This window comes from Stegostoma tigrinum, chromosome 10 (assembly GCF_030684315.1).
Source record: "Stegostoma tigrinum isolate sSteTig4 chromosome 10, sSteTig4.hap1, whole genome shotgun sequence".
NCBI classification, from domain to species: Eukaryota; Metazoa; Chordata; class Chondrichthyes; order Orectolobiformes; family Stegostomatidae; genus Stegostoma; species Stegostoma tigrinum.
In genome coordinates, this window is record NC_081363.1 from 13,918,550 (window position 1) to 13,931,230 (window position 12,681).

Genomic DNA, 12,681 nt, shown 5'->3' on the forward strand with positions numbered 1-12,681 from the left:
ACAGAAATAGCTAGACAAAGCTCAGCAGCTCTGATAGCATCTGTGGAGAGAAATCAGAATTAACATTTCATGTCCAGTGGCCTTTCATCAGAAAAGGCATCATGTACAACTCTGGAAAATTGAATTATTTGATTATAAAACCCATATGATAATCCTTGTAGTCAAGGGAAAAGAGATTTGAAACAGCTGAACACCACGTGCCTTTGCAAACCTTGGTTACGAACTTGTACCTCACAGAAGCAGACCATCTGGTCAACTGGTCAGTGTATGCATGCATGCTTTGATTTATTGTTGTCACATGTACTGAGATACAGTGAAAAGTATTGTTTTGTGCACTATGCAGACAAAACATGCAAGTACTTCAGGGTAAAAGAACAGAATACAGAATAGAGTGTTAGAGCTACAGAGAAGGTGCAGAGAAAGATCAACTCTAATAGAAGAGGTCTGTTAGTACGTCTGATAACAGCAGGAAAGGAGCTGTTCTTCCATCTGTTGTTACGTGTTGTCAAACTTTTCTATCTTTTGCCCGATGGAAAGAGGGTGAAAAAGAGTATAACCAGGGTGGGAGCAATCTGCAATTATGCTGGCTGTTTTCCCAAGGCAGTGGGAAGTATAGACAGACAATGGATGGAAGTTTGGTTTTCATGGGCTGCATTTCACAACTCTAATTGTTTGCAGTCTTGAGCAGAGCAGTTGCCATACGCTTTAGGATGCTTTCTATTGTATGTCTGTAGAAATTGGTAGAAGTCACTGTGAAAAAGCTAAGTTTTCTCAGCCTTCTCACGAAGTAGAGGTATTGGTGTGCTTTCTTGACTATAACATTGATGTGGATGTACCAGGACAGATTGTTGGTGATATTTGCTCCACATGAGCCTCTGCTCACCCATTTTCATCTAACCTTATGAACACATTCTTCTATTCCATTCTCCCTCATACTTACCCTTAAATACTTCCATAAAATGCATCTGATATTTGTCTCTGTTTTCCACGTGATAGTGAATTCTATATTCTAAACACTGAGTTAGGAATTTCTCCTGAATTCATGATGTATTCATGACTACTTTTAAGTAAATTTATTTATGACTTATGAATTTTAGTACTCAACAAGGTGAGGATGACAGCACCCTAGGCTAGCTTGGCATTTTTTAAAATGTCCCCTGTTTGTACTTTGTTCTGACATCAATGTTTGATGATGCACAACCTATTTAATTTTACTGCAGTGCTTAAAGCATTAACAATATTGCCAAATACCAACAAGGAAACTTGTTTCCATGTGAAAGATAACAAAACACTTTGATACTGAAAATGTGAAACAAACAGAATGCTAGAGAAATTCAGTAGGTGTGGCAGTATCTGTGGAGAGAGAAAAACACAGTCAGCATTTCAAATCTGTGGTGTAACTTCTTCAGAACCAAAAGATTTGGGAAAGTAGTTCTTTTTTCTGATACGTTCCACAAAGACAGGAGGAGGAGCAGGAAGGCAGGCTTAATGCAGAAAGTCAAAAGTTGTTAACAGTGAAAAAAAGAAAAAAGGGTGTAATTTAAGGTGTGATGGAGGTGGAATTCGTATTTGCTAATGTAAACAAAACAAACCCTTTCTCTGACAAACACTACATTGCTATGGGGGAAAAGGGGAAAGGTAAGTAAATGGAGAACAGTCATTAAGTGATAAGTTTCTGAATTTACATTCAATGTTGAGACCTCGAGTGCCAGACTCGAAATAAATAATTCTGTTTCTCTCTCCAGCCAATCCGACACTTGCTGCCACATTTACTGAAATCTAAGGAAAGGGCACCGGACCCGAAACGTTAACTTATCGCCACAGATGCTGCCAGACCTGCTAAGCTTTTCCAGCAACTTCTGTTTTTGTTCCAGATCTGTTGAGTTGTTCCGACATTCTCTGTGTTTGTCTCCATGCAAGCCTGTTCTTTACGGCGCCCTTACGTTTTTTCTCTCTCCGTTTCCCAACCCCAACCAGAAGTAGACAGCTGTGACAAATGGCTGAACTGCAAGAGCGAATTCCTGAAGAAGTACCTCATGAAGGCGCTGGCCGACTTACCGAGCTGCCCTTGTACCTACCCGACCGAAGCGGTGTACAGTGTTGTCAGCGTCCGCGAAGACGGCAAAGGTAGGTTTTTCAGGTGGCGGGACGCGAGCGGGCCCAAAGAGCGCCTCGACATCTACAAACCCAGCTCCAAGTTCTGCATCCGCTCCATGCTGTCCCTGGACAGCGCCACATTGGCGGCGCAGCACTGTTGCTATGACGACCAGATGCGGCTGATCACGAGGGGCAAGGGCGCGGGGGCGCCAAACCTGATCAGCACGGAGTTCTCACCCGAGCTTCACTACAAGGTGGACGTGTTGCCATGGATACTGTGCAAAGGGGACTGGAGCCGGTACAACGCCGTGAGGCCGCCCAACAACGGCCTCAACTGCTCCGAGAACCCTCTGGAAGACGACTTCGCGGCCCAGCTGAAGGAAGCGAAAGAGTACTGAAAACAACAAGGGCAGCAGTGTGTCTCCGGAGGGACGGGATTAGTGTTGAGGATGGAGACAGAGGAAACAAAAAGGACGTTTTTATTTTTTTTCCAAAATACGGCGATCGCCGCCGCGAGCCCACCTCCGACTCATATTCGCCAACGGCAGTGAGATGGTTAGAAACTTCACTGGAATGGCTCTGACATTAGTAACTTACACATACTCGTTCACGTGAAGAAACTAGCTTCAACCCATCAAATGATTGTGCACGGGAGGAAGAAGAAATGCATTTTTAAAATCCTGTCGTCGCTGTCTTTTATGGCCCTGGGCGTTAATGAGAAACGTACTGGTTCTGCCCTCCACCATTCTCTGGCTTATTCAATACGCCCAGCAAATTCAGACTTTCTTTTTTTACTCCTCCTTGCTATATCTCTCTTGCCCTCAGTCGTTCTCTTGGTCTCTACCTGGTTCTTACTCACTGTATGAGAATTCCGGCTTTTCCCGCTTCCACTTCCCACTACGGCTAAGGAAAGTCTGGGCGTTCCGGATCACCTTCCAAACAAAAATCCAACGCATCATCAGTGACCTTCGCCTCTCTGATTGACCCCTGCCTTTCTGTGATTTGTGTGCGGTGAAGAAAGCTAATTGATCAGCGCAGGATTGTCTCAAAACCTGAAGCCAACGTGGATGGCTCCCACTTGTAGGAAGTTCAAAGGGTCATTGTGGCTGGTAATATACAGAAAATTGAATTACCACCACTGGTTGATGATATCAACGGGAGCTTCCTGAGTGCAAATTGGCAGTTAAATCTCTTGCATTCCAGTAGTTCAAAGTATTTCTTTGGCTGCAAAACACATTTATAGACTCACACAGCACAGAAATTCTGAGATTGTGGTCAGCGGTACAAAAATGCGATTCTGCTGTTGATGTTTCTATTTGCATAGGTTGACTGATTCTGTATGTGATAATTCAGTCAGGCATAGTTTCAAATCAGAACTCACTGTTTACACTTTGAGCTAACGGAGGCACTTGAAGATTACTTTAACATATGCTGTCTTCAGTCTTGCTTCACCATGTAATCCAATACTGCTGCAAAAGGGCCCAAAAGTAAACAGTGAATTTGTTTGAACTCCCTTTCAGTTAAAGTCTGCTTTAAGAAAAACAACCCTCTTTAAATAAGAGTTCACAGCTTTCGATGTCACAAACCAGACAGCTAAATGAGAATTCGCACAGTCTCCTGCTTGAATTCAGTCTTTTCCTTGGACTGATAGCTTAGAACCCCCGCCAGTATCAGTCTCCTTTGCCTTCCTGTATGTACAGGCTTCCACATTCCAGGCTTTGGGAAGAGAGCAGTTCATATCTTTTATGCCTTGACCTAGTGTCCTGCAGTGAGGGCATTGTCATTGTCTCCTCAACTTTCAATCCATATAAAGAAATGCAGACTGCCTTGTAAGGAGAAAAGATCAAAACATTTTATTTTAAGTGAAACAAGGATACAAAAAGGAAGCAGATGAGATACAAGCCAAGGATGGATCATATAGAATATTTTGCTGTCAAAACTCAGGTGATATATGAATAGGTCGACAAGTTAGAAGTTTAAGAAGTATGACACGGAAATGCATGCGTCTTTCAGGATCTGTGTTCCTCTCTGTTGTCTTTGACACTGAGCATAGGAGTTGCTAGATGAGTAAAGACCAAATGTCACCCTGTCTACTTCCTACCAGCCAGATGGGCAATGTCAGCTCCCCCTTCCACTCCCTGGGCGACATATCCATCCTGGGCTTCTTCCGGTGTCACAATTAGACCACCCAGAAACTGGATGAGCAGCACTTCGTATTCCACCTTAGGACCCTGCAACCCAATGGTCTCAATGTGGGCTTTATCAATTTCAAAATCTCCCCACCCCTGGCCTCATCCCATGACTAACCCTCCCCCTCATCCCCGACTCCTTGACCTGACATAACCTGTTCATCTTCTCTCCCACCTGACTGACCAATCCTGACCACTGCCTACCTCACCTATCACCATCCCACCTACCTTACCCAGCCCTACCCCTCCTCCCTATTTATTTCAGAGCTCCCTTCCCCCCCCCCATTTCTGAAGAAGGGCCCCAACCCGAAACATCAACTTTCCTGTTCTTCTGATGCTGCCGGGCCTGTTTTGTTCCTCCAGCTCCACACTGTTTTATCTCTATGAGCCAGATAGTTGCAGTATAAAATAACAATAGATACTTTGTTTGCCATTGACTCTTAACCATGTGGGATATCCTAAGGTTCTTTTCATTTCTTAAACTTTAACAGTGGCAGTCTGCATAAATTAGCCTAAAACAAAGTGAGGCTAACTCCAATGATGGAGAGCTTTGGAAATCATTAGTCTATATTCATCTGTTCTTTCAGCGCAACCACCACATCACATTGCAAATTATTCACTAACCGTTTCATAAATTATATTCTGAAAGAAATCTAAGCTTCTTTCACCGTCTCTCAAGGTAGTCTGTTCCATGAATTGAGCATGCACCGTCTCTAATTTCAAACGTCTCTTCAAAATTTTATCACAGCACATCAAAAGGCTTTGTGAAAGAATGGAATTATCGCTTTTCAACCCATCTCTTGGAAATATTAGGGAATATTTTTGTACCCTCCAGTTTCAAATGCTTTAAAAGACACAGTATTATTAGTTACTAAGCATTGAGCTCCCTAAATCCTCTGAATCGTAAAAGGTCTTTCCAATCAAGCATTGTGAGATGAAGAAGGACAGAAGGAGGTCATGTAGCCCATGGCAATTGTGTTGTATCACACATGGAACTGTCCCATTGGTTGCACTCCCCCAGTCTTGTTCCGTAGCATGACAAATATTTTTGTTTCAAATATTTCTCTATTTGTTTGCAAGTCACTATTGTAAATCCCAATTGGATGGCTACAGTTCAGAGAAGAAAGTGCTGACTGGCTTCTCAACTGGGAAACGTTAATTAGAATTTTTTTTACAGCATACCTGACGTCACCTGACCCCCAGCATAACCTGCAGATTAGTCCTTTGCAAGGATGTATGACTGATCAGATAGAATGGTTCAGTCTGGAAAATAAATTCTTTCCTGAAGTGCATGGCAGTGCAGTCAGTCATTTCTTACAAAGAAACAATTACAAATACATCATTTTGGAGACAATGCACGTGTAGATGAGCAGAGAGATCTCGGTGTCCATCTGCACAGATCCTTGAAAGTTGCCACCCAGGTTGACAGGGCTGTTAAGAAGGCATACAGTGTTTTAGCTTTTATTAATAGAGGGATCGAGTTCCGGAACCAAGAAGGGCCAAAGGGCCTGTACTGTGCTGTTATGTTCTATGATGCTCAGCATGTGTTTTTTTAAAATACCTAAATGCAAAGGGAGACTGAATCACAGATTGTGGTTCCACAATAGATGCAAACCAGAATTTAATTTAACAGCTTCACCTGACCCCTCTCAGTCAGGAGATTGTTCACTCCAGCTCAGGTTGAGAACAGTAGGGTATACTTCAGTGCAGTGAGAGTACAGAATTGTCAGAAGTGCACCTTCCATGTGATGCAGCAAGCCAAGGATCCACCTGCCCCTTCAAGGGCACAAAAAACATTCCACTGTTGCATTTAAGGAAGAGCAGGAGAACTCTGCTCCTGTCATAGACAATATGTCATTATTCCATTACTCTGGGTAAGTGAGTTGGTTTTAAATTTTGCTTTAATGAAACTGGACCCAACTGTAGGAAATTTCTGAGATAATGGGAACTGCAGATGCTGGAGAATCCAAGATAATGAAATGTGAGGCTGGATGAACACAGCAGGCCAAGCAGCATATCAGGAGCACAAAAGCTGACGTTTCGGGCCTAGACCCTTCATCAGAGAGGGGGATGGGGTGAGGGTTCTGGAATAAATAGGGAGAGAGGGGGAGGCGGACCGAAGATGGAGAGAAAAGAAGATAGGTGGAGAGAGTATAGGTGGGAAGGTAGGGAGGGGATAGGTCAGTCCAGGGAAGACGGACAGGTCAAGGAGGTGGGATGAGGTTAGTAGGTTGGAAATTTCTGCCCTGTTTAGCATTTTTATACAAGCAGCTGAGGATGAAGGATATTAGGGAGCTTTCAACTTGTCAAAAAAAATTACCTTATTGCCACAGTGGCTGAGAATTTTCTGTTGTTATCTCAGGAAATTCATGGTCCAAAAATCTCTAAGAATGTTAATATATCAAAGATTTTACTTAAGTCAGCATGCTTCCGTAAAGATGTATCAAACAAGGTCGATAGAGCTGCAACTTGTATCCATGATTTGACAATATAATTCAACTGAAATCCTTGATTAGATTTTACCATAAGTCAATCTCAGATATCAGTTATTCAATATATTTGAACTCAACCCAGTCTGTAACCAACTACCAAGTATCTACTGATAATGGGAACTGCAGATGCTGGAGAATCCAAGATAACAAAATGTGAAGCTGGATGAACACAGCAGGCCAAGCAACATGTGCTCCTGAGATGCATCTTGGCCTGCTGTGTTCATCCAGCTTACACTTTGTTACCAAGTATCCACTATTTGTCATGCAAATTATCTGAACCCCTCGATTAGATTCCAGCTGTTAAAAAAATTGCATCCATTATCGTACATGTAAACCATCTCAATACTTTGATTAAATTCTGGTCTGTAACTCATTCCCACGTATCCATTATTTTGTATATAATCCATCTGAATCTCTTGATTTCACCTGTCTGTAACCCACTACAAAGGTATCCAAATCATCTAAACTGCCTAATGTGAATCTGAATCATTCAATTATATTCCATTCTGCAAATCAGTCCCAGGTATCTATTTTTCTATATATAAATCATATGAACTACTCAACTTGATTCCAGTTTATGACTCATTCCCAAACATCCATTATTCAAAATGTAAATTATCTGAGACCCCCTCAATTAGATTCTCACACCCTTGTGTACAATGCTCCCGTGTGAGTCATTTCTATTATATTAAAGTATCAATGAGTTATGTAAATTGAGCTTTGGAACCAAGGAACAGTTATTGTGATAGCGTTGGCTCTGTTATCTTTCTATGAATGAATGATCATTCTTTCATCTTGTGCAAATCACTTTGCAAAAGTCACTATTCATTTGGCTACATCCAGCACTGCATTCAGAACTCATCTCCACACCAGTCTCAAATCCACCTCAAGGTCCAACCGCCTGAGGATAATACTTTAATTACTATCAAAACTACCATAATGTTATGGATAAATCTGACATTGCATCCTTACCACCACCACCAAACTCTGATTTATAGGCTTGTGGATTTGATTTGGTAATGGGAACTGAATCTTCATTTTTAAATCAACAACAAAATCAGACATCATTTCCATTGAAGTTGTGGAATATGATCTTCTGTCCTAGAAAAGTCACATTAAAGGAATGCAATCAGAATACGTTGAGAGCTGTTTTGAATTTGCTATCACCCTCTGTTTTCAATTTTTGACATTCAGTCTTAGGGCTATGCATGTGGACCAAGGAAGAGAATTAGGCCTTTAGTTAAAGATGTATTTAGTGGATTTTTAATTATTTTAAGCCTAAGTGAGCCAAAGAAATTAAAGGGGTTCTATTTATAAAAAGTTCAGCTCCATTTCATACAGAATTTAACTTCCATTTTTCCACTTAACACGGAATTGTGGTCTTGCATGCCACTGTTTTATTCTAAAGGTTGTCCTCTGACCTCCAATAGTTCTGTACTTTTCAACTCATAATTGCAATCTTCATGTCTGGGAGGAGGGAAAGAGAGTGTGCAAAATCTTTCTAAACCCTGCTGGTCTTTATGGGAATATTTCACACTCAGATCTCAGGCAGCATGTATTATGGAATTGGCAAACACTTCTTTGATGCTTCTGCTAGCCCTTCTGCAGTGGTCCTTAATACATTCCCACATTCAGTTGCTATAATATCTAGAACATAGAACAGTACAGCACAGAACAGGCCCTTCAGCCCACGATGTTGTGCCGACCATTGATCCTCATGTATGCACCCTCAAATTTCTCTGACCATATGCATGTCCACCAGTCTCTTAAATGTCCCCAATGACCTTGCTTCCACAACTGCTGCTGGCAACGCATTCCATGCTCTCACAGCTCTCTGTGTAAAGAACCCGCCTCTGACATCCCCTCTATACTTTCCTCCAACCAGCTTAAAACTATGACCCCTCGTGTTAGCCTTTTTTGCCCTGGGAAATAGTCTCTGGCTATCAACTCTATCTATGCCTCTCATTATCTTGTATACCTCAATTAGGTCCCCTCTCCTCCTCCTTTTCTCCAATGAAAAGAGACCGAGCTCAGTCAACCTCTCTTCATAAAATAAGCCCTCCAGTCCAGGCAGCATCCTGGTGAACCTCCTCTGAACCCTCTCCAAAGCATCCACATCTTTCCTATAATAGGGCGATCAGAACTGGACGCAATATTCCAAGTGCGGTCTAACCAAAGTTTTATAGAGCTGCAACAAGATCTCACGACTCTTAAACTCAATCCCCCTGTTAATGAAAGCCAAAACACCATATGCTTTCTTAACAACCCTGTCCACTTGGGTGGCCATTTTAAGGGATCTATGTATCTGCACACCAAGATCCCTCTGTTCCTCCACACTGCCAAGAATCCTATCCTTAATCCTGTACTCAGCTTTCAAATTCGACCTTCCAAAATGCATCACCACGCATTTATCCAGGTTGAGCTCCATCTGCCACCTCTCAGCCCATCTCTGCATCCTGTCAATGTCCCGCTGCAGCCTACAACAGCCCTCTATACTGTCAACGACACCTCCAACCTTCGTGTCATTTGCAAACTTACTGACTCATCCTTCAATCCCCTCATCCAAGTCATTAATAAAAATTACAAACAGTAGAGACCCAAGGACAGAGCCCTGTGGAACACCACTCACCACTGACTTCCAGGCAGAATATTTTCCTTCTACTACCACTCGCTTGTCTTCTGTTGGCCAGCCAATTCTGTATCCAGACAGCTAAGTTCCCCTGTATCCCATTCCTCCTGACCTTCTGAATGAGCCTACCATGGGGAACCTTATCGAATGCCTTGCTGAAGTCTATATACAACACATCCACAGCTCGACCCTCGTCAACTTTTCTAGTCACATCCTCAAAGAACTCAATAAGGTTCATGAGGCATGACCTGCCCCTCACAAAGCCGTGTTGACTGCACTTAATCAAGCTATGCTCTTCCAGATGGTAATAAATCCTATCCCTCAGAATCCTTTCTAACACCTTGCAGACGACAGACGTGAGACTTACTGGTCTGTAATTGCCGGGGATTTCCCTATTTCCTTTCTTGAAGAGGGGAATTACATTTGCCTCTATCCAGTCCTCAGGTACGACTCCAGTGGAGAGCGAGGATGCAAAGATCTTCACAAGTGGTGAAGCAATTGCATTTCTCGTTTCCCAAAGCAGCTGACGACAAATCTGGTCCGGGCCTGGCGACTTGTCAATCTTAATGTTTGACAAAATTTTCAGCACATCAGCTTCCTCTATCTCTATCCATTCCAGCATGCACACCTACTCTTCAAAGGTTTCATTCACTACAAAGTTTCTTTCTTTCGTAAAGACAGAAGCAAAAAACTCATTTAGGGCTTCCCCTACCTCCTCAGACTCCACGCACAAGTTCCCTATGCTATCCCTGATCGGCCCTACTCTTTCTTCTCTTATTCCTCACATATGTGTAAAATGCCTTTGTGTTCTCCCTAATCCATTCTGCCAAGCCTTTCTCATGCCCCCTCCTGACTCTCCTCAGACCATTTTTGAGCTCCTTCCTCGCCTGCCTGTAATCCTCTAGAGCTGAGCTTGACCCTAGCCTCCTCTACCTTACGTAAGCTACCTTCTTCCTTTTGACGAGAAGCTCCACCGCTCTCGTCATCCAAGGTTCCTTTATCTTACCCCTTGTTGCCTGTCTCAGAGGGACATATTTATTCATCACTCACAACAACTGTTCCTTAAACAGTCTCCACATGTCTATAGTGCCTTTACTATGGAAGAATTGCTCCCAGTCCAAGCTTGCTAACTCAGGGGCAGGAATGGTTGCTGGATGTTCCAGGGTTTAGAGCATTCAAAAAGAATAGGGAGGGGGGAGAAAAAGAGGAGAGGGTGTAGCACTACTAATCAGAGAGGGTATCACAGCTACAGAAGCTTCCATTGTCGAGGAAGATCTGCCTACCGAGTCAGTATGGGTGGAAATTAGGAACAGCAAGAGAGTAGTCACCTCGTTAGGGGTTTACTACAGGCCCCGCAATAGCAGCAGGGAAATTGAAGAAAGCATAGGTCGGCAGATTTTGGAAAAGTGCGGACGTAGTAGGGCTGTTGTAATGGGTGACTTTAACTTTCCCAATATTGATTGGAACCTCCTTCGAGCAGATTTGAATGGAGCTGTTTTTGTAAGGTGTGTTCAGGAGGGTTTCCTAACGCAGTACGTTGACAGGCCGACGAGGGGAGAGGCCATTCTAGACTTGGTGCTCGGAAACGAGCCGGGGCAGGTACCAGATCTTGTGGTGGGAGAGCATTTTGGTGATAGTGACCATAACTGCCTCACATTCTACATAGCTATGGAGAAGGAGAGGATTAGGCAAAATGGGAGGATATTTAATTGGGGAAGAGGAAACTATGATGCGATTAGACTCTGAAGGGAAATGGTTGTTTTCCCTCCATTTGCAACTGCCAATAGCTTGCTGCTATGAGGGATTTCTCTCAAGGTCATGCCTTGCCTCCAAGATGATGGAAGCTGATTCCAGGGCTTGCAGATGGATCTGATAGGTGAATATAATTGCTGTGGATTTATCTGAGCTTCCCCTGCTCAATGGAGATTCCCCCAATAGCTATGTAAGCTACTAACACTGTGACGTTTCTGGCATGTGCAAAACTGGGAGATGAGGCCAAGAAATGTTGGCTACGATCTCAAGTCAGCACCCGTCCCTGGTCCCAGGCAGGGTGGCAGTAAAAGACACAAGGGCTCAAGAGCGAGCAAATTAGGCACAGTCACTTGGTCACAATCTATGATCCCCCGGACTACCTAATGAAAAATGAGCAGGTGATGGGCTTAGGGGAGGATAGGATCCGGCTCTGCTATGATACTTCCCCTCTTCCCTAAATGTTCAGACTTCTGAGCTCACCTCCAAATATGCCACATCAAATAATGCAGAATACTAATTAAGAGGGCAGAAGCAATGAAGTCATTTGGCCTTCAACATAAATACCAGTATTTCCCAGTTTTGAAGAAGAGTCCCCAGACTTGAAACATTAGCTCTGCTTTCTTCCCAGGGATGCTGCCAGATCCGCAGAGCTTGCCAATAATTTGTTTCAGATTTCCAGTATCCACAGTTTTTAGTTTTATTAATTAAATAATTTTGGCTCTTTGAGACTTCTTGGAGTATTCCTTGAGAATTTATTGCTCCAGAACTGAGGCACTTTACTTTGGATTTTCCATTTTATTCTCTGTTATTATTTGTAAGTTATGTCCACTGTTCTCGAGGATTAGTTGCAAACAAAATGCTGCAGAGAGTGTCAATGTTTAAAGAATTCTTTGCATAATGTAAGGACTTAATAGCTTATTGTATTGAGTTTCTTGTACAGTATTTATTGTCTGTGTTTAATGCTAAAGAAATGAGAGTGAAATATTTTACACAATTTAAGATGCACTACTGTGAAACAACTTGTTTCTAAGGGACTTCTACATGAAAGGGAAGCATAATGTCTCATCCATTTTGTCTTTCAATAAAAAAAAGATCAAAAGCAAAATAGGTTGTCATTTCTTTTGAACTTTTCTTTCTTAGTTTTCTCCCTCATGTTTGGTTTTGCTATAATGTGCACTGGACGAAACATTAACCACTTGAGAATCACAGAACAAACCTGCAACCTGGCCATTTTCCAGCTCTGTTTGGATTCCTTGCTTCAGTAAGAGAAGGGAACAATGACTTCTGGTTTACTGTGGCAAAGGCAAGAGTAACACACTGGTAGCAGAGAAGTGGAGGATTTACCCTCTCCAAACAAGATCTAGGAAGTGCAGAGGGCATCAACACACTCTCAACTCCATATACGCATTTACAAAAACACAAAGTACATGTTCACCAAGTCTGGATGTAACTGTTTAAAATAAAAGCAATGCTATCACATCAAGGTTTCTGAATCCACAACTGAGCTGAAAAATTGACTGTA

At 42.6% G+C, this 12,681-nt stretch overlaps 1 protein-coding gene across 1 annotated transcript in view; it reads left to right on the top strand.

The window, feature by feature from the left end:
* ism2a (isthmin 2a) overlaps positions 1–12,206 on the top strand; it is a 57,553-nt gene extending 45,347 nt beyond the window's left edge. The window contains exon 6 of the mRNA XM_048538582.2: positions 1,978–12,206. Within this exon, the coding sequence (XP_048394539.1) occupies positions 1,978–2,495 (518 nt within the window). The 3' untranslated portion in view covers positions 2,496–12,206. The remainder of the gene's footprint in view (positions 1–1,977) is intronic.
* The last annotated feature ends 475 nt before the right edge of the window (positions 12,207–12,681 follow it).